This window comes from Trichoplusia ni, chromosome 15, assembly GCF_003590095.1.
Source record: "Trichoplusia ni isolate ovarian cell line Hi5 chromosome 15, tn1, whole genome shotgun sequence".
Classification (NCBI taxonomy): Eukaryota; Metazoa; Arthropoda; class Insecta; order Lepidoptera; family Noctuidae; genus Trichoplusia; species Trichoplusia ni.
Window position 1 is genome coordinate 4,953,387 of NC_039492.1, and position 21,342 is coordinate 4,974,728.

At 35.9% G+C, this 21,342-nt stretch overlaps 1 protein-coding gene across 2 annotated transcripts; it reads left to right on the forward strand.

Moving 5' to 3' along the window:
* Positions 1–121: 121 nt before the first annotated feature.
* Positions 122–21,308, forward strand: LOC113501007. Of its 2 annotated transcripts, none has more exons than XM_026881973.1 (6): positions 122–370; positions 827–936; positions 15,791–15,941; positions 16,684–16,875; positions 16,956–17,156; positions 21,057–21,308. In XM_026881973.1, exons 1-6 carry the CDS (start codon positions 302–304, stop codon positions 21,111–21,113), a joined length of 780 nt encoding a protein of 259 aa, XP_026737774.1. In that variant the 5' UTR covers positions 122–301; the 3' UTR covers positions 21,114–21,308. The 2 variants fall into 2 exon arrangements, with proteins under 2 accessions (XP_026737774.1, XP_026737776.1); XM_026881975.1 differs by having other exon boundaries at positions 123–370; positions 833–936.
* Positions 21,309–21,342: the final 34 nt, after the last annotated feature.

Sequence of the window (21,342 nt, forward strand, 5' to 3'; positions counted from 1 at the left end):
AATATAAAAAAGCTCTGCGTTAAAGAAGAGAAAAAATAAATAAAATTAAAAAGAGGTTTTAACCTTCTTTCTACTTAAACAGTGACATAACACTGGCATGATGCATTTAATAAAAGTAAACTCCTTTCAAAACCGTCATTTTTATCGTGGCCTTATTTCTTGTAGGTAATCAAAATTATTTTTTGCTAAATTATTGTATTATGCATATATAAGTAAAATTTATAGAGTATTTTTATACGCCGCGCATTAAATTGTCTAGTGTTAATTGTGTCTTGAATAAAGAATCTAGAAAATCGTAAACATGGATGATAATGAGAATATACTTGATTTGGAAAACCAGGACGATAAGGACAAACGGGTCAAAATTCAAGTATGTATATTGTTCTGATATGAGCCAATAATACTGGAACTACTAAATAAGATTTTTGTCAAAGATTTCAGCATTAATCAATTTCCATACTCTGCATCCTACACAGAACTGTGTTTAAAGAGGGTAACAGATAATGGATTGGTAAAAGATTTATCCTTCAAAGTTTTGTAACAGATTGCACATAAAACATTCATCAAATTAAGCTCTTTATGCCAAGCACCAAGCTTTTCCCAGATTCTATGAACGATGGCAGTATTCTCGGTATTAAGTACTGACCTACTTTTTCAACTTTAGATTCGTTCTATAGCTGGGCATATCCCCAAGAGAAACACCGAAAACAATAGAGTGATTGATTAGATCGATTCCAAAAAACTACTCACAACTTTATTTGCGAAAGTTCTCGGAAGTAGTCCAATGAAAAGTCAATTCCAAAGAATGATGTCAATACATTTGCAGGTGGAGGGCGAAGATGAAGTGGTTGAGACTGAAATGGGACGGAAAAAAATGAAAAGATTTCAACTGCCAGATCTTCCGAGGTGGTGGCAAGCTGTGATCATTCAATATGCGTGAGTATTCCTGCCAAGCCCTTTTCTATGCATGTATGCGGCATCACAGATAAATTCCCAAGAGACGTTGGGGTCGTGATATAAATGAAACTGGATTCATCCGGGAAAGAGTGTTTTGTTTTTGGAATGGATACATACGAGATCTTTAAGAAATTCAATAAATCATTCGGCGTAAACTTGGTTGGGTCACACGGCTAAATGCACTTTCCTCGGTATGGGGAAATCACGATTTCAAATGATCACACCCATCCTTATTAACCGCGTGACTTTACTTTTATCATCAGTCATATCAAGTTTTACATGATATCAAAAGTTTCTCATTCAATATGCGTAAGTAAAACACTGAAACTATCCAAAGTATACACATTAATCAAAGTCAAAAGCATTCGCAGACGTGAAGAGTGAAGGATTCAATTTGTTAGTGTTTGATTTGGAGCGATCGGAACGGATTCACTTTGCTTTTTATATTAGTTGTATCACGCGATCTCCTTACTAACCTCGTTTCGAATGCATTACCTAATGAAATCTAAATTGTTTTAGCTTTTCTAGTACCGTGTCAGCTATTTAAGGCGCTTCGGAGAATTTTAATTTCGAAATGAGAAAAAGAATTTACTGATCCAAAACTAATTATAACCAGATTTTTCTGCTTTCTTATCTAGTGCTTTCCTTGTCCTAAGTAGACCAAAGACCTGACGCAAATGTTCCATGACACGATGACTATCAATAATACCTACATAGCGACAGTGTTCATTAAACAACCTACCAACATGATTCGATAAAGTTCGTCGTTTAGATATGTCAACTAGTTCATTAGACCTCCAAATTATCTGACGTCAACCTAATCAAATGTTTTTACAGCACTAGTGTAAACATAAAGATACAAGGCACGTGCCGGCGGGATCACGTGACCTCCCACAGTTATAGTATCGTAACATCTTTATTTACAATGTGCCATAGCATACGGCATAACGATATTACCTGCCACCCGTCAAACGGTATTCAGTTGCTCTCATAAATCAGACCAATTCGTGCAATACGCCATGCTTAAAAGCTAACACGACTACATATTAGCTGTCGTACAGTTACATGTATATTATAATCGGATTGCACAACATAGTCTTATTTGAAAAATAAAATTCTTTTGTATTGAATAATGTAGCGACCTGAACTAAGTAATTATTTTCGTGAGTCTGCGAAGGCCGCCACAATAGCATCAGCTGACCCGGTCGCGACCGGCGACGTTGGTGCTATCCGGGTCAACTTCGGATGAGGCTAGACCTACAAATGTACCGCATTTAAACAAAGTGCCCATTAGATAAACACATGTTTGTTCACCTAAAATAATAAACACACATCACGTAGTTTATTAATGATATTTTTGTTGAGTATGCTAAGGTTAACGAAATATACTACACAAACAAAATCGATAAAGCTTTAAAATAAACAAACGACGTTATTAAACTCTGAATGAACACATAAATTAGCTATTAACTTTCTGAAAGAAGTGTTAAACCTCGTATGAGTGCCTATAGACATCAGTGTATACGCGGGCAAAGGTGTCGAGGCGGGAGATTAATGTTCGCGTGTGGAGCCGGCGGGTGTCGGATCTATAGGGGAAGGGGTGCTCGGAACTATGATGGCGGCAGTCATTGCACCTTAGGCCGTGGGTCGGGCAACATGCAACAGTGACGATAGTGGAGCTAGTAAAGCTAGTGGAGGATGCAGCGAACGCCGTCGAGTGCCTCTGAAGGCTCGTTCTGGACGACGATAGAGCTGCTCGCTGGCCGTGGCCGCAGGCGCTCTGCTGCCGATGCTGACGACTACACAGTCTTTCTCGATGTCCCTACCAGAAGAACATCCTCGCTCAGGTTCCCTTCAACGATATTACCACTTCTAAATTCAAAAAAGTTTTCTGAGACTTCGATTTTCACGAAACCTCATTAGTTATCCGCACAATGCTTGTCGTTTTTTAGGCAATATTTTGTATAAATAACAGTTTAAAATTTACGCACATGCACACAATGTGATGAAAATATTTTTGTTTGAATTTACACAATCAGCTCGTCTATACCAGTTTCTAAAATATGTAACATAGAATTCTCGCACGATGCTATTTCAGTTGTTATGGTAGGGGTATTACAAACGGCGATATTAATAAATTCCGTTCGTAAAATATTTACGCGCGCAGCTAATGAAAACAAATTAATTCAAAGTTTGTTTATATTGAGTTACTTTACAAAAGGATAATAAATCATTGTTAAAATTTGAATGTGTTATCTCGCGGGATGGTGGCGGCTGCGGCGGTGTGGCGGGAGAGACACGCGCTTGTTATGGTTCAAAGTGCCCCGATAATAAATAAATGCGAATATCCAGCACTTTGCGTCATCTGCACTCGTCGTATATTCGCACATTTAACGTAAACAACGCGGCTTTGGACAAACTTATCGGCGCTTATCGCTGATTTTTTGCGGTTTTTTTTTTTAAATCTCCGTTTTTTTTCTCCGTTAAAACTACGTCATGTTTGATAAGCTGGAAAATACGTCAATCATTTAAAGAGAACAATTATCGTTTTACTAATTACTTTTCAGAATTAAGTGTTGTGATTATGTTTACGTTAAAATGTATTGCTTTTTTGCACTACGATTAGTTATCGGCTTGTGTTTACTTGAAAACAATTAATTAATCTATTTGTTATGCTTTTAGCTTTCGGTTGTTGTTTCTACAAAAGTTATGTCACACTTAATTGTATTGCTTTTATGCAATTTGATATCAACAATAATTTAGAAAGCGTATTGCAATTGAAACCTAACAATTGATACATCGGCTTAAGCAATAAGTAATTATACAAATACGTATCTAATGTTTAGACGGTGATGGGTTATCAAAAGTACAGATAATGATTGTTTTCCCTGTTTACATCAAATTACTATCACTTGAAACTCATATTGTATTGTACTTGTATTGGTTTTACGTAATTATCGATATTTAACAGCATGCATCATTAATCTGATTAGTTTTGCTTTTAAAGGTGCATTTCCATGAATTGCGACCGATGACAGTCGGACGCGACTTTCATTGATCGTAGGATCCCATCTACGGGGTAGGAGAGATTTTGTAAGTTAGATCATGCCGTAAGGCTTGCATGTAGTTTTCTCAATATCATTAGTCGGTGGGCCGCCTATCGAAAATTTTATCGATGAATTTACTGTCGGCCGCGCGCATTTTTAACACATTCACAAATGATGGCTTGAAATTCACACTTATTTAATTATTCCTGTCAACATAGTCACTGTTATACGATACAACTATTATTACTAGCCACGAGTGGTTGAAGGCTTCATCCAATCGCGGTGCACGGAAACGCACCTTAAGATTTGTTCAATTAATGAATCGAATGTTCTAAGAAATGGGTGTGTTTGCTATTTGTTTACAAATAAAAGCAATAAAAACAGATTCTGTAATATTGCCCTTTCTCAGAATAATGGTCACATGACAAAAACAACTTCAGTGACAATGACGATATCAACGATTACATAATACTAATTAATCATATTTTTTTTCCTCATTAAAAAATGATACTGATATCTGTAAATGTTACATTTACCGAACCAAACTAGCAGTCACAACTTATCATGAGTAATTTTAAACTTAGCAAATAGGGATGATGACAAACTTTTTTGCATTTTCCATCTTGTAGTTTTTTGTATAATAATGGATACGTATTTTTTAATTTGTCCCGCAAGCATAAATTGACCAAATTACAGTGAATGAAACTTACGCGTGACGTCACGATTGAGTATAAATTTTACCGTACCGTTACGTCACAAGCCCCCTCTCCTATACTTTAAAGCAGTTAATCTTTTTCAATTCTAGTTTTTTTGAAAAAGGAAAAAATACGTGTCTCATACTTTTCAATTATCTAACTGAGGGACTAATGAGATTTGTTCTTTTTATACCCAGTCATCATCCCTATTATGGACGAGGTTAGACATAAGTAACGATGACTCTACATTTATTGTTTTTTTTTATCTAATACTTGGAGGCTTCAGTACACCTAAGACTATGAAATCCCATGGTTTCTTTCACCACATACTGTAAACTCTCACTTTATTTCAAATATAGTTACCTTCTTTTTTAAGCAAATTTTATAAAACATACAAATCTTTAGATTCTACAAACAATAGTTAATTCAAGAACTTATTGATATCACCTTAATTTGTTCGTTTCAAATCCCTAATAATTGCAACGGCCTACAAAACTTACTATTAACCCTTGTGAAATTCAATTGCTACTGGTACAATGTGACCTTAGAGGGTAAACCTTAACACTTTACTATTACCATGTTGAAATTAGTCAGAGGTGAAGGGTCGACGCAGATTACTCATTAAGTATATTTAGGTACGCCTCTGTACCGAGAAACAAACTACAACAATAATGTGCTTTCTAAAAAAAATCATTTTACAATGTATCTTTATCGATAATGTAAAGTTTATAAAGAAATAAAGGGTTATATCAAGAACTACTGAAATATTAAAAAGTAGTTTTTTTTTACATTAGAATACACATTATTTGTGTGTCAAAGAATTTAAATTAATTTGAAAACTGCCCAACGAAGATAACACATGGTAGCAATTATTGTACTTAATTCATTTTTGGTTTCTTTTTATTGATATCTCGTTTCTGAAAGTTTTACTCGTTAATTACACATACAACAAAACACGTTACAAGTAATGTGTTGCTCATAATCTAAGGTCCACGACCTCAAAATTGCTAAGAATTTTATTGCTTATTTATCAAACTAGGTACAGCTTTATCAAATTACACGAACATAAAACGCGACGGCTATTCGGATATAAATGGCGGCTATATCAAATAAATACAAAAAGTTAACAATCATCTTGTTTGGGTCTGATAACGTCATCGTTTGTGTTCCATAGTAACGCTGCGTTTTGCACTTTTGATGATCACTTCCTGCACCTGCACTTGACTAAGTATATAGTCCATTGGTAATTCACCTCCTAGCGTGAGCCCTGATGTGACTGGCTAGACCGAGTTTGGATCTAAACACTCGGTCGCAAGCGCTGCAGTAAAGTTGACCCGCAGAATTGAGTGTATAGGTGTACGGCGGCTTAGGCCTCTCTTTTTGGGCTTGGCACTTTTCGTCTAGCTTCTGGAGTCGTTTTACATCGAACGACTTGACGTTTTCAAAAACAGTTTTGCGCCAAGAGGACCTATTTAATGCAAGCCTCTCCCAGTCTTTAGGATCAATAGCGCAAGCCTTCAGATGTCTTTTGAACATGTCCTTGTAGCGCAGATATTGTCCTCCAAGCTTCCGTTTACCTTCAGCCATCTCGGAATAGAAGATCGCTTTGGGTAGACGGTGGTCGTCCATACGAAGGACGTGTCCACACCACCTGAGCTGTCGCTGCATAAGTAGCGCCTCCATTCCACTTGACTAAGTAGTTAAGCATTAAAAGCTGCGCGTTCATCATCCACTAAACATCAATATAAACATGTTTTACAATAATGTTCTAATGTCTTCAAACACCAGCTGGGACAGTTATCTGGCGGAGAAAGATTAACCGCACAACCCACATAAATTTTTAAGTGCTTTCCGAAAAACCTAAACTGTTATATTTATTTCTAAAACGCAGACATCATTTTAAAACTCAGGTTGGCTTGGGATCGAACTTTGACTTAGCAGTTGTGCGGTCTCACCTCTAGGCTATCACAGCTTCGTAATGAGATAAGACTTACTATTTAAATAAATCATCATGATTATCGAAGCCTCCTTTAGTCCAGTGAAGTAGTCAAAGCCTCTCTCAAGCCCACTTTAAACTTGGTGTCTTTGGCATGTGACTTGAATGCTTGTGAAACCCCCACGACACAAGGACTCTATTACTTAATGCGAGAGTCGATTAAAAAAAAGAGGGAAAAAAGTACACTTGTTCAGTATGTTTTAAACCGATTGGAATGAATCTTCCCTAGAAACTGCTCCTTAAAATAATACTAAATATTATTTCAAATAGTAGTGTGAACGCTATCCGCATACATCAAAAGGTAAATAGGCCAACTTTTGCCTTGTCAACAGTTGTCACAATGTTATAACCCCAATAAAACCAAAAAGGGGTAACGCCTTGATAAAGTTCCGCAGAATCGAATCCGCAGTCCATCCCCTTGACATTAAAACGGTCGTAACTCTTGCCGGTTTTACGATGCACTTGATTGACGCCTTCCATCTATATTTAATATTCAATAGATTACATCTTCTCGGTAAGAGTTTGTATGGAGTGATGCCAAAACTTTAAGTATTCCAGAAAGATATAAAAGGAAAACTTTACAAAAATACCTACTTTCGTTTACAGTGTATTCAACGTCTGCTAATTCAGATAATGCGACCCAAAGTGCCTTGTCATAAGTAAATCTATCCGGGTATCAGCTGGAGCTCGCTTGTCGTACCTTCACTGTGCCCAGTAGGTAATGTACTGACAGACATTGTACGCGTTCGTTTCCCGTACAGGTAAAAAAAATGTTGTGCCCTTACTTATGCTTTATTTTATACTATAATCACAGATGACAATCTCTTCCTAACTAAACTTTATTTAATTTAACTTAGCTATAAAAAAAATATTTTCATAACTGTATATGAAAATATAAATAATGTTATTAACGACACTTTGGAATCGCGCCCAAACTCAATGAAAAACATCATCCATTGTGTGCATAAAACATAAATTCAAAACCTCATGAAAAGTCGACTGAAGTAAATAAATTCTACAATCGTATGTCAGTGACGTTTAGTGGTTGTAAAAATATCCGAGCTTCCCGGCAAAATGAGAGATTTTCTGTTGCACTGCTTTTGTTGAACAAAACAGTGGATTAAAGAATCTCATCCGTGGTTTGTAATTACAAACCGAATTCGTTAACGGCGTAATGGTTGATTGGATGACAGGATTAACCCGGTATTGATTTAAGAGTCAATAATAAAATATAGAGAAAGCCTTTTTACGAATATAGACATTTGACTTGCTGTAGAAAGATTTGATACTTTTTTAAGTTTTACTGCAATTGCATTTGAAAAAATGGAATATTTGTGAAACGTACACATTACTACGCGTCTATGTAAAGTTAAAACGACAACAATGTGATATACACAGATAGGTTATTAATGAAATGTAAAATTCAAAATTCCATCAAAAAGAAACAAGAATCAAGACACACCCAGCCATATTCAGGGTACAATAAACAGTTAGAATAAACTTTTATTGCAAGCTTTCCACGACTCATAATCATACTATTTCAGTATTCATTTATTAGTTTACTAGAAAACTGGAATACAGGGCATCGTTATTGCTGTTACTTGGCGACAAACTTTCGGTATATAAACGTAAAACAGTTGAACGACGCGATGTTTGACTTGAGCGCCCTTAGCACGAAAACTATCGAAAAGAAATATTCGTATTGAAGCAGCGTCTCCACAAAAACTTGTGAAGTAAAAGGCAGTGACCTCAGACCCTGAAGTCAACTTATATTTCTACAGATGCTAGCGCTAATAGAAAACGCTTAAATATATGAGGCTGACATTCCGTTTCGGTAAGGCCCGGGACATGATCTGTCAATTTCATACAATTGAGCGTTTTGTAAATTTAACCATGCAGGGCTCAAATTTAAAGGAATGGAAATTGAATTAAATTAGACATACACGTATTCTCCTAAGCATTTTGCCAACACTATAATTGGGAATTCAGTACGGGACACCAACTCACTGTCAAAACATAGGAGAATATGAATATTGACAAATTTAATCCAATTTCCTTTCGTTCATCGGCAATAATTGTAAACAGCGGAATTGGGCTCCAAGGCGCTATCCAAACTGAAAAAAAACTTTCCAATTGGTCCAGCTATTTAGGAGATCATTGATATACTCGTACACACGCACGTTGAATTATATATAAAGATTATAATGCTAAGTGCTTATCATGTAATAGTTAAAAAATTTAAGTGGGCGGGGTGACTGAATCGCTTAGTAATAAGCGTTCTAAAGCGATAATATATAAAGCAAATCATAATGAGGAAATAGGTTACGTATCTTAAAGTATTTTATAAATAGCCTCTTTTGTTATCCGTAAAAGATTATAGTATCGTTTTCTTAATAGGAACTGTTAGTCATTAGTTAAATCGGTCTAAAATTATATTGTTGCGATCTTTTATGATGCGTGTCGGACGTAAATTTGGTAACGTTATTAATAGTAGAATCCATGTTAACTGAGCCCCGATTCTATTATTTTACTATGGCCCATGAATGAATGGCAATTGGATTAAATTTGAAATTATTCCTATTCTCTAAAGAATTAGAAGTTAATTGTATTGACCTTTGGTGTACCGTCCCGTACTCAATTTATAATTATTGTGTAGAAAAATGCATAAAAGAACATAATACGAAAATTGACATTATAAGCCAAATTTCATTCATTCATTGGCCGTTGTAAATAGCAGAATTGGGGCCCTGTTCCGTAGAAAAGTTTGGTAAATTGTAAAAGTGTATAAATACTTAATTGTCTAATTTTTTTGCTATGTTATCTATTCAAGGTGCAGTTAGAAAACTACAATAATAAATTGGTGTGAATTGCGTGAGCTATTTAAAATGTTTACTCTATAGGCTGTAATATGTAATTGTTTAATATATCTTCGTACCCAATACAAGTGGATATTCAGTATTCTTATAACCAAGCAGGTGTTCAAAGAAAAGCTTTTATGATTCAATACATGATTCACTCGTATTAATCACTAACATTTTTAAAGCAACTCATTCACACGCTTGTCTGAGTATTTCGCCTTACTCCTCGGAAGCGAAGCTTGAATCGATGTCTAAAAGCTGACGAGGAGCGAAATATGTTTCTGGTTTCGTTACTTCACTGATGACGCTTTATCGGTTTTAGTAACACTTGCAGGTAAGATTGATCTGTCATGTGGAAGGCACAACGCAAAAATCTTATTTTCAGTGGCGTCCCTTGAGCTACAACCAGAGTCGCGAAAAGCATGTGCGAGTGATCCCGTGGCTCTGGCTAGGCAGTTAAAGGAGATTCTAAGGTGTTTTCTAGCGTTTCAAACTGATAAAAAAGGTTCCTCAATGTATAGCCACTCGTACGATATTCCTCGCATAGTCTAAACGAGCCTTTAATGTAGTGACGACTAAATGTATCGACATTGGTAATTTTGGCCCAGTAAACATGACATGTTACGTCATAGGATACTGGGAGTGGCCCCTACTAAATTCTTTCTACCTGTATTTTCTGGTTACATTACAGGTACTGAGATAAAATATTTATCGCAAACAAGTAGCACAAAGTTCGCCATGCATATTACAATATTGTAATACTTAATCTGAAACTTTTAATCGCTTCCAAAAACATTAAAGTAACTCGTGACCAACCAAAATCAGTAAGTTCATAGGAGTTCAATGTATCAGACAGCAAGGCACTACAATAATTATATTTTGTTGTTATCATTCAGTAGGCACCTTTGCAATGCAAATAAAAAAATTAACTGATACCAAACCACACAAAAATTATGACGTCGAGATTGCGTACAATATATATTTTTAATACACCATTTTACTTTAAAATAACAACGCTCCAAGAAAAACGTACTATAATATATAAATATGTAGTAGGTACTTCCTGAGTTGTGGGTGCTATTACATAAACAAATTCTACACAATCATCTCGAATGCCGGGAATACTTCGTTTGCGGTAACACATTTTCAAGTGATGATATGTCGTTCCTGTTTTCGGAACTCTACAGGAAAATCTACTTCAAGAAAATCTCACTTTTCTATTTTTACTTCTCTAGCTTTCAGTCTAGAAAACCATCAATCTTTGACTGTTTATAGTCCGTACTGTCTCACTGCTGGATAAAGACTTCCCCTATTTCTTCTAGCGATCCCGGTCTCTCGCTTTTAACTGGTAATACCGGAATTCTTCAAGACAGAAGACGTCAGAAGACTCAATTCTGGTCATGGTTTGCCGCGGCTAGGGTTAGATATTGTATGACATATGTACATTTCATTTACCGTCATCACGTTCCTTTACTCTTTTCACGATGTCGACTATACTTAATTAATTGCGATGTCATATTCTCGAGTTCTAAATACGGTCTACAATAAAATATGCAGTTAATCAATCCAAGAAAACATTTTCGTACGAATAACTATCAGAATTAATGCGTGTAATTTTATTATTATTTTCGCAATCACCAGTTAAATGACCATAATAGATTGTTTGTACCAAGATAGTAAATATCCTTTGTGACTAGCGATAAGCAGTGCCAAATATGGCTACTAATTAAATATGACCTAAAACAACTAACTGATTACCTAATCGCTTCTAAAAATGGAATCACGCAATCTAGTGTTCGTTATACAGACCTATAAAGCTACGTTTTTTTGGCGTTAATTTATTTGTTAGTGCCAACCACCGTCGTGATATTTTAACTAACAAAATAAATACCGCAAGTCAAACTATAATAAATCTTGTCACCAAGTGAGAAAATAAAAAAAAATAAGGCAGCAGTAAAACCCTAAACATATTCTTTGGCAACATGGCCTATGATAAAATTTTCTAACTTTCCGTCTCAGTAAGCTCTTGTTATTTATATTCAGGTGCTTTTACACTTTGATTTAAGAGTTTGATCCTCGTCTAGGACAAGCGTTTGTGCCATCCATCAATGCCTTTCCTGACACTTTGTGTCTTTGTGCATGTGACTTAATCTTGGTTAAACCCACGCAACGCTAGGATTGAACTCATTAATGTTCAAGTTGTTTAAATAAAAATATTTGGTTTTTTATTTACTTTCCATCTCTAGAGTCTACGTCTTCTTTTTTTCCCTAAATAATAATTCAGAATATACGTTGCTAACATAACATAGCTAGGTCGTATAGTAAGGTAGCAACATACTAAAGATATCTGACTTTACCTGTCGCCTTATATAACATTGTAATTTACCCGAAGCCTTCGATACCAATATGAATTTCAAATTAGCCTTGTAACCAATAGATTCTAGATATGAGAAAATTACTGATGAAAATGTAAGTGGGGCTATCTCTTAAAGATATAATCAGTATCAAACATAGTTTGTTAGACCGCAGAAATAATCATATAGGCAGATACTTTTCTATATTTCAAATTTATTGGTATTTAGGACATTCGGCCAGTCCATAAGTTTCTGTGTCCAGTGAATGTCGATAAGCTGCATTGATTGAAGATTTAACCTTATTCAATTGGAGCATTAATACTTTATCTTTAACTTTTCTCAAATTTTGATGGATTGCAATTCATCCTCCTTCGATCGTTGTTTTAACACGTTTTGTTAGACTGAATGGATGATCAGGCAGCGGTGCCTCAGTCTTAGCGTACCGGTTTTACCCTTTAAACTCTAAACCCTAAAAAGTGTCGGTTGGTCTCGTTCTTAATGACCGTGACTGCTGTACTGGAGATCGTAGATTCGATTCCCACCAAGAAAATATATGTCCTCAATTTAGCCCGAAAATGCCTCCACTCATAATTTTACCATATATGCGTTCATACCCACTTTTTCATTAACACCCAACCGACAACACGCCGCTTAATACTCTACGTGTATTCGCTGCCGAAAAATACCATTTCCTTCCATGTTCACACTAGCGCTCGCAATAGAGGGCTGACAATACGTTTGTTTTGAACATGGCTTAATGCTTTTATAATGTTCTTCACCTCGGCACCGTGCCTACGTGTCACCATTCACCAAATGTACCCGGAAACTCGACCCCTGCTGTCCACGTTGCCTAGCAACCACAACTCACATGATAGTACACAAAAAAGTTATGAAAGAGTATTCATCTATTTACTAACACAACGGGGCGGGTCGTTGCAGTAGTGATAACGTCAAAACTGTGACTTGTGGTATTATGTTAGTGGTTATCACAAAGGATTAAGGTAATTCATTTTCAATATAATTTTTTTCATTGCTTATTTGATTTCAATCTGATCGTCACTTATTCTAGAAACGAACAATAATTCTTATACACAATCCTTCGTCAGTGAGAACTATTTAATAAAATCTGTAATTACTGATATTATTTCCTCTTACCCGTTATATTCTTCTTATCATCTAACAGAGTATCATTTTATTGTTACGGTTAAACCCAGTTAGCAATTGCATCGAGGAGGTCTAAAGTTCACGTTCAGTTTTCGCCCCACTATAACTATTTTAATGTTAAAACTTCCCCGTAATTATTACGAACATTCAGATACATAACTTTTATTCTGATAGATCATTGTCGTATTGATGGATAAAGCGAGACAGGGCATTTCACAAAGTAGAGCGGTGTCTCTTTTACTTTACACAACTGCTCTTGGTGATAGTAACCAGTGCCGTATTATCCATAAGGCACTTTAGACCAGTGCCTAGGGGCCCACTATGAACAGGGGCCCACCACCAAAGTAGGCATCTAAAAAGAATTGATAATTTTGGGTTACGATTATAGTATTTTCAAATATTGAATAAACAAGACATACAGTAAATGTACACATTCTCGATTACCGAAGCACAAGTCAACTTTAAGGCGTTTTCAAATCCGTGTCATTTTTTTTTTTTTTTTGGAACTCAAACAACTAGTCGATATTGTGAGATAATCTGAGTTTTTCTACAGTATTCGACTATAAAACCCTGAAATAATAAAGGATATTTACCCGTCTAAAGATTCATAAGTCTATGGCCAATTATAACTTTTAATTATTCGTTTCGCTCACGTGATACGCCCCTTTACCGCATAAACTTGCTGAATAATATAATTTATTGCAAATGACACGTTTCGTAACAGACTGCCGTCAGAATATCAGAGAAATGTGTTAACATTGTACATGTCACTGTTTTGCTGAGCTGTAAATATGCAGCTTTATGCATTGAATAGATAATAACTCAGAGGTGGCACGCCCGTGCCATGTATGGCGTTGACTTTCAATAGTCACGTCATGTAAGGGAGCTTTTACATTTTTTTGCTGTCATGAGATAATTCAGGTTTCGCATCAGTTAGTCATCATGAAAAGTCAGTTTTAAATTGTAGTAGAGTTGGAAAACGGCAGCAGAAGAATGATGTTTAGAACTCCTCTCAAAGTTGTATTTCAGAACTCAGGAGTAAGACGAGGCCAGTGTTCTTGATTTTATAATGATTCTTTAATTAGAAGTCTATTATCGTTTTTTTTTTGTCAAAGTATATTTTGCGAAAAAAGCTTTCTTGTAAAAAACAGCCGTTTTATGGGTTGGTGTGAGAACCATGCAGGTCAATAGTACTATAAACGATTTCACAGGCATAATCCTTGTTATCTATTCAATTCAACTATAGTCACTCAACCACCATTCATCATTGTACCATTGAACACCACTTAAAAAATAAGTAAAAGCCTTACTTACAAAACCTACCTCATTCTTCTATTCTAAGTGTGAACACTTCTCTATACAAAATTTGTACCAACATGTGGTGTCGGTGGGGGCCGTGCCATACCGTGCCAGCTCCACAGTATACCACGATAAAGGTCTCAACTATGACACTGAGCATGTAGCGTCAAAACTACTAAAAGTTTACGGCAGCGACGAGACGTCTGCTCGGGTTCAGTGCGTACCCTCTTTGTGGCTAGTGGTAGACAAGACGAGTTTTGAAAAAGGAGCGAACGAGTCCTCGCGGCTCTGGTAAGTGTTATACAGCCTGTACAGCTTAAAGACTCATGATACCAGTGATATACAAACTTCTTGTTAATGTTTACTACTGTTTTGAGTTTGTTTACGCGGTCATTTGTTTTGTTTCTTTATTTTTTGTTGCTAATTGTCTTTCTGGATTTTCTTTTGCTGCTCTTCTTTTGTTTTTTAGATTTATTTTCATATGTAGAGAGTTTTTTTTTTTTTAATTTTGTATGATAGTAATATGGTGTTACTGTAAGAAACCCCCTGATTTTGATAAAGCCCATAGAATTATGACTATTCTAGGAAGTATTTAGTCTGTATTTCATTGTTTTTGTATTTTGTTATGAGAGTGTTCTGCAAATAATGAAATTACTGGAAGCCCGCCAAAATAATTACGTCTTGTTATATCATTGTACATTAATAAACAATTTACACAATAAATTGAATCTTCTGTATATTATTTAACTATTTATTGCATTATGTTGTTTAAAGCTTTTGATTGTTATTGATGCTTTACAAGCTCTTCTTAAAGACATCGAATCAGAAAATTCACATAATAAAGTTAAAGTATCTATTACATATTAAATATCTTTAACAAGTGATATTTTTTTTCAAACCAAATAGGTATGTAATTTGAATCAATTTGATTTCGACAATGGAGTTTAGTATTATTTAACACCAAAAAAAAAAATTGATATAGGCTAATAAATATAGGTTAAGAATAAATTTCTTAAAAAAAAGCATATATTAACTCCCGACATAATTGTAGCAGTCGTCTCCAGATGGTCTAATATTGATTACTCTTCTCTTGTTTTATCGCAGGCTTACGCGTGCATACATAATATAGTAGGTAGAAGGAAAAAAATAATTAATCTACATTTAAATTTGCATGGCGTGAGCCTGATTATGGCGAATTATAATTTCACTTAAGAACATCTGGTTAACTTACCCATATTCTGCAAATAAAGTATTTGAATTTGAATTAAAGAACCTTAAAAAAAAGCATTGGGTTCAATATATTTGAGTGGCATTAAACCCTTATTGGACGAGTCCGACTTCCATTTGGCTGATTTTACTTTAGATTTAGCTTTTCTTGCATCGAGGGATATTTTAAATGATTATAATCTCTTGTCCCCAGCTTCTCGCATCCGCATGTCCGTGCGCGGCTGGAGAAGCACATGGGCAACAACTTGGTGCGGCTCACGGACAAGAACTACATGACCGAGCTCGAGGAGAGGATCCGCGCCGTCAATGAGGAGAACCTCAACAAGCGGATCACTACGCGTGTTGTGAGTACCATACTAGCTGGTCTTCAACCTTGGATGCATAGCTAGAGGATAGACCGCTCAAGTTATTTCCATCTTTAACAGGATGCTGCTCGTCGATTCAAAAAAACGTCCATAGATCTAAGGAGTACATGAAATGATTGTGCTTCTCCACTTCAATACATACACACAAGCATGACATGCTTCCTTTATAATTAATTACCATATATAAGCTTTCATGCCCCAAAAATTATTCTCACCAAGATCAGTGAAAGTGTTACCTGAATACTATTTTGTAAAAAATAACAAAATTGAAAAAAATACATGCAAATACCAACCAGTTTTGTGCATATTTCAACGTCAAAGCGCTGAAACTTTCACTGTAATTAAAGCTAGTTTAGGTTTTTGATTTAAAACAATTCCACAGCCATTAGCTGCTAATTTTGAAATACACTAACCCGCTGGTAGACAAAACTAACCGCTTTTCCAAGCAGTATAATTACCAACTAATCAAGCATAATTATGAGCTGACGGTAAGGTTTCGTGCCTGCTTCGTTTATTAAACGCCAGTCAAAGTGAAACTAATTACCCATCAATCGAGCATTGCTTTGTTTACGAACTTTACGATTCCATATTAAACTGATACCTGCGGCCATTAAGAAATTCCCCTTCGAAACCACTTCCCCGTCATTCTAACTTTTATAACTTTAAGCTTACTTACGCGTAAGCACGCATCGTTTAACACTGCACCATGATTAATTTACAGATGGATGAGATGGAGAGGCTCAAACGACTGATCCTAGTGGGAAAAACGCCGTTGAAGGAATGCCCTCCAGAGTTGTACCATCACCCAGTGTTCGTATTCTGGCGGATGGTCAACCGCGAGGTGGCACGCGCCTCCAAAAAGCGCGCCGACGCCTACTTCAGGAAGTTAAAGGCAGCGCAGAAGATTGATATGGTAAAGTTTAAACAAATTACCCAACTATTATCCATTTCGCTTTATGTCAACATAGCCCACATGATGATCCCTTGTTACAGTCCATAGACGAAGACCGCGAGCTTAGCACTGCTGAAGATGAAGGCGAGAGTCTAACACCAGAACAGAGACTTTCAAAATGCCGAGAACAATTAGAACATAATAAGCAATTAGACATCGAGAGGGGCGTCCGCTTCACAGAAGAACAGTTTGCACAATTAAAGTATGAAACCAACGAAGTGAAAATACTTAAGAACCTAACGGTAATGAACGTTTGTCACAACAATGTGTGGTTTAATTATATAGAAACGAACTGGTTGAGTGGACTTCAGCGTGTCAACGGGTCACTATCGAACGAATTTACATAAGTAATTGATTTGTTTATATAGTCTGGTGCAGTGGTGATAGCGCTCGTGGCTAACCGCTTTGGAGCGGATTGGTTCCACATTAGATTGACCCCGACACCGCTTGCCCCCGATACGATCTATGGACTCAACTAGCGCGTGTAACTGCCCATACACGGCATATAGCTAATCAATCTTAAGGAAAATCATTTAACTTTCACTAACCTTCAAAGATCAAAGCATGACGAGCACTTTTTCAGATGAAATATGATTACGAATCCGAATGTTATCATGAACGCACTTTACTCGGTATTGATGAGCCAGATGAACAATCTGACATTAATTTATTTTATCAGTATTAATACGTTTATCTAAAACGAATATACTAGAACCGTAAGACATATTATCTGGTCTATTGGTATATAAATTACATTATAAACAATTATTAGGACATTTACGCTACTTAATTGTATTTAAAAAGAGGAGTGCACACGATTTGGGTGTATTAAATAACGATTTAATTCTTCCTTGACTTTTCAGGTCGTACACTTTGGGCCAAGGTGTGCCTGGTTACTTATTTTGCTGTACATGTTTTAAATGCGTGCTAAACATACATTATTTTTGGTATTCTAAGTTGTATCTGATTACATTCGTACTGTCTGCAAAATATGAAAATTTGCTTCGGCCTGAAAATAAATCCAATATGTCGAATTGTCAGCAAGGTTGGGTTGACCCTGTTTCTAGCAGGCTTCTTTCTACATATTGATATTTATTCGGTCTATCATAGAAATTACTTCAATATTTATTGGATTCTCGATCCATTTTCCACACGCAAAGTTTTACATACATTCGACTAGCTGAACGCTCTTGTATTTTACAAAAATAATGTTCTATCTTTTAGCTTATTTTCAGTACCCTACCCTTACTTTAATATTCTGAGAATAAGAATTACGACCCGCCCTTTCTTTGCTCTCTGAATATTTGGTTCTTAATTTGCCATTGCAAAAATATCATAAATTTTTCGAAGCATAAAAAGCTAGTAAAAGCTTTTAAAATTTCTCATTTTTACATTTTCTTTGACGAGTTAGAATGAATTGTGCAAATACTGGTGAAGTTTTAATACAAAATCGCGTGTTCCGGTGCATTGAACTTCAAAACTTTCCGCATTAACGTTCTGGGAGCTGATGTAAATACTATCATTAAACGTAAAACCCATTTACATAAATTTGAACCTTCAATCAGTTGCATGCATTTGCTTAATGCCCTATAAATCAGAATTAGGTTCTTCCCAAGTATTTTTTGGAAATTTACATTATAACCAAGTAACCCATTCGTTTAAGTGCGTAGGTAAGCACGCGATCGACACGTCTTGGCTATAAATCAGCTGTCATGTCAATTAGATACTTGCGCTGTTCAGTGAGCCGTCTGAGCGGACCTTTACATATGCGGCTCAAACTAGTTTATAACTGGACATGAATCACGTTAGAACACGATAGATAAGTAATGACCCAACCTCGCTACTTCACTCGTGCTATCCAAATGTTTGTTACTCATAATATCTACGTTATGATTTCACTGGAAAACCAATAAAAACCGAATCATAAATTCTAGGTTTAGGCTCTAGGCTAAGCCTTTTACATACCATAATTTAATTTAATGCCCACAGAATTTACCCACTGGATTTTTTATTTATTGTTTATTGATCGACTGATTTATTTTGTAGCGGTTGCCTAGTCGAATAGCTGTATTTTATTGTCAATGTCATGTCTAAGATGTGAAGATTACAATCACAAAGGCTATGTTTATGGACGTTGAAATTATTAAGAGCTTTCAGAAGGCTTACACGTTCATATACATCACGTTAATATCACATAAAACTTCAGAATTACAATAATCCGTAGTTTGGTAACTTATGGCCTATGTCTGTTTTCCAAAGATTATTGAATTTCATAGTAGTCAAATTCTAGACAGTTCTTTTTTACGGTCTGAGGATCTTTGAATGCTTGTTTGGAACTTTCGAAGTGTTTCATAACAGTTTACTCATTTATATCGGGATTGATCGACCAGTTTGTTGAGCTGACGCAGTGAAGCAGTTATGAGTCTCGTTACGACTCCAGGTGCGCCCGGAACTAGTCGGGCGATCTTGATAAACATACGTCAGAAAACCGTTCTTAAAAGAGTTATATAAATTGGAATCACAAAAGCAACTTCAGCTTTTGCTTGTGCTAATACGGATTACGGATATTTAAAGAAAAAGTCTTTATCAGGCTTATGAGTACTGTTACACTGGACTTTTCTCTCGTTGCTTATCGCCGACGATCGTCACCACAATGCTCCGCGCTTGCTATAAGTGTCCTCGGGTCGATATCGCCGGCCGGCGGCGAGTTGTTTACGAGCTGTCGTTGTATTGTTTATGTACGACTACTATAAACTCACATCCTGTCATATTCAATTAATTGTTCAATCGGTCAAAGGTACGTGTTTTGTTTACGACTTGTCACGCGGTATTGATTAAACAGGTTAGCAACAGATGTTTTTGTTAGTTCGACTACGAAGGCTATTATTGTACCTGAACCTCTTTGGAACCGCCCAAAGCAAGCAATCTCATGGTCTAGCAAAGGCAGGAACGGAATTTGAGGAGTTTTTTGGTAGGTGAGAGTCCAGCATATCTTTATTCCACGTGTGTCCTTGACTTGCTTTTGCTCCTTGCTCCTTGCATTCCTTTTTTTTGTCGAAATCCTAATATAATGTGGCCAGAACGCGTTTAGTTATCGTGTTAAATAGGCTGACGACCTAATTCACAAACTCACCACCAAATCACACCCTTTGCTTATTTAGTAAACAAAGAAGTGTCATGTGTGGGGCAGGGTGTGACGTCACACGTACAGCTCGCTAGCCGGCAATTGACATGCATTCAGTTTGCAGATAACGTAGATATTTTAGACACGAGTTTCAATTACTTACGAAGGAGCCACTGATAGTGGTATCAGTGTCCGTATTATAACTTATCCTTTCTGCAATTTGTGCTAGTTTGTTGCTCGTGCTGTTTGTAGAGATAACTCTATTATTGAGTCGACTATCTTAAATATTTACTTTATTTTCTTGGTTGTATTGTGTGTATTAATGAATTGGTATAGTATTTATAATTTGTTGCCTGAATTTGTATAGTATCTAAGACTCAATTCATGGTCCTTTTCTGTATCTGCTGTGAACCTCTTTCGCATCAATAGTAGCACATTTTAATTCAAGACAATAATTATAATATATTATGTATGTTAATAGTGCGACTAATTCAAAAAAACTACATACGAGTATGTACGTCTCATTTCTTACGAATCATTACGCAATTGGTTTATACATATTTATTCGCATTGAAATTGTCTGGACTTCAAAATAGACTGTGACCCCTTGAGTTTGTTTCGACATTTCTTCTCAGGGTAGTCAGATAGGAAATGTCGACTCCAGCGTTCTCAAAAAAATAAGAAGACATGTAAAAGTGATGATATATCCTACTTACAGAATAAATGATTTCATTTCATTTCAATGACTCAATTAGAAAGAGTATTTAAAACCAATATGTCACTTACAAAAGTAACGACCCCAACCTAGCGTTACACGTGTTTGAATCAATTAAGTCTACTAGCTTTAAAGAACGAACACGATTACGTCTTATTATTGTAGTAATACTTACCCTGAGTCACAGCACAAACTACAAAGCCAGACATACAAACTCTTCAAATGAAAAAAAAAAACATGACATTCTTTTTTTTAATAACTTTTTAGTTCCATATTCGAATATAATTTTTTACTTTCTTTCAGACGGTGGAAGAGCTGTACGCACTGGCAGATAAGATCATTGGAACTAAGCGTCTTTAAAAATGTTATTTAGTTATTTTTAAGAGTAATTTTATTAATCTTGTACCTTGAATCATATTGTCCTTGGCCTATCAGTCCTGTCGTAACAAGTTGAATTCTCATTTAAGAAAATTAAAAACATTGTAAACGTTAATAATCGTAGTGAAAGTAAGCAATAATGTGATTTTGTATGAATAAATGTTCATCAAACATTGACTCTCTTGTTTCCATTTCTAGAAATAGTCATCAA

Excerpts from the sequence above, each read along its gene's own strand:
- LOC113501007 (XM_026881973.1), top strand. The coding sequence starts at position 302 with ATGGATGATAATGAGAATATACTTGATTTGGAAAACCAGGACGATAAG. Across the intron at positions 371-826 it reads ACAAACGGGTCAAAATTCAA|GTGGAGGGCGAAGATGAAGT; the intron begins GTATGTATATTG and ends ATACATTTGCAG. Across the intron at positions 937-15,790 it reads GCTGTGATCATTCAATATGC|CTTCTCGCATCCGCATGTCC; the intron begins GTGAGTATTCCT and ends TCTTGTCCCCAG.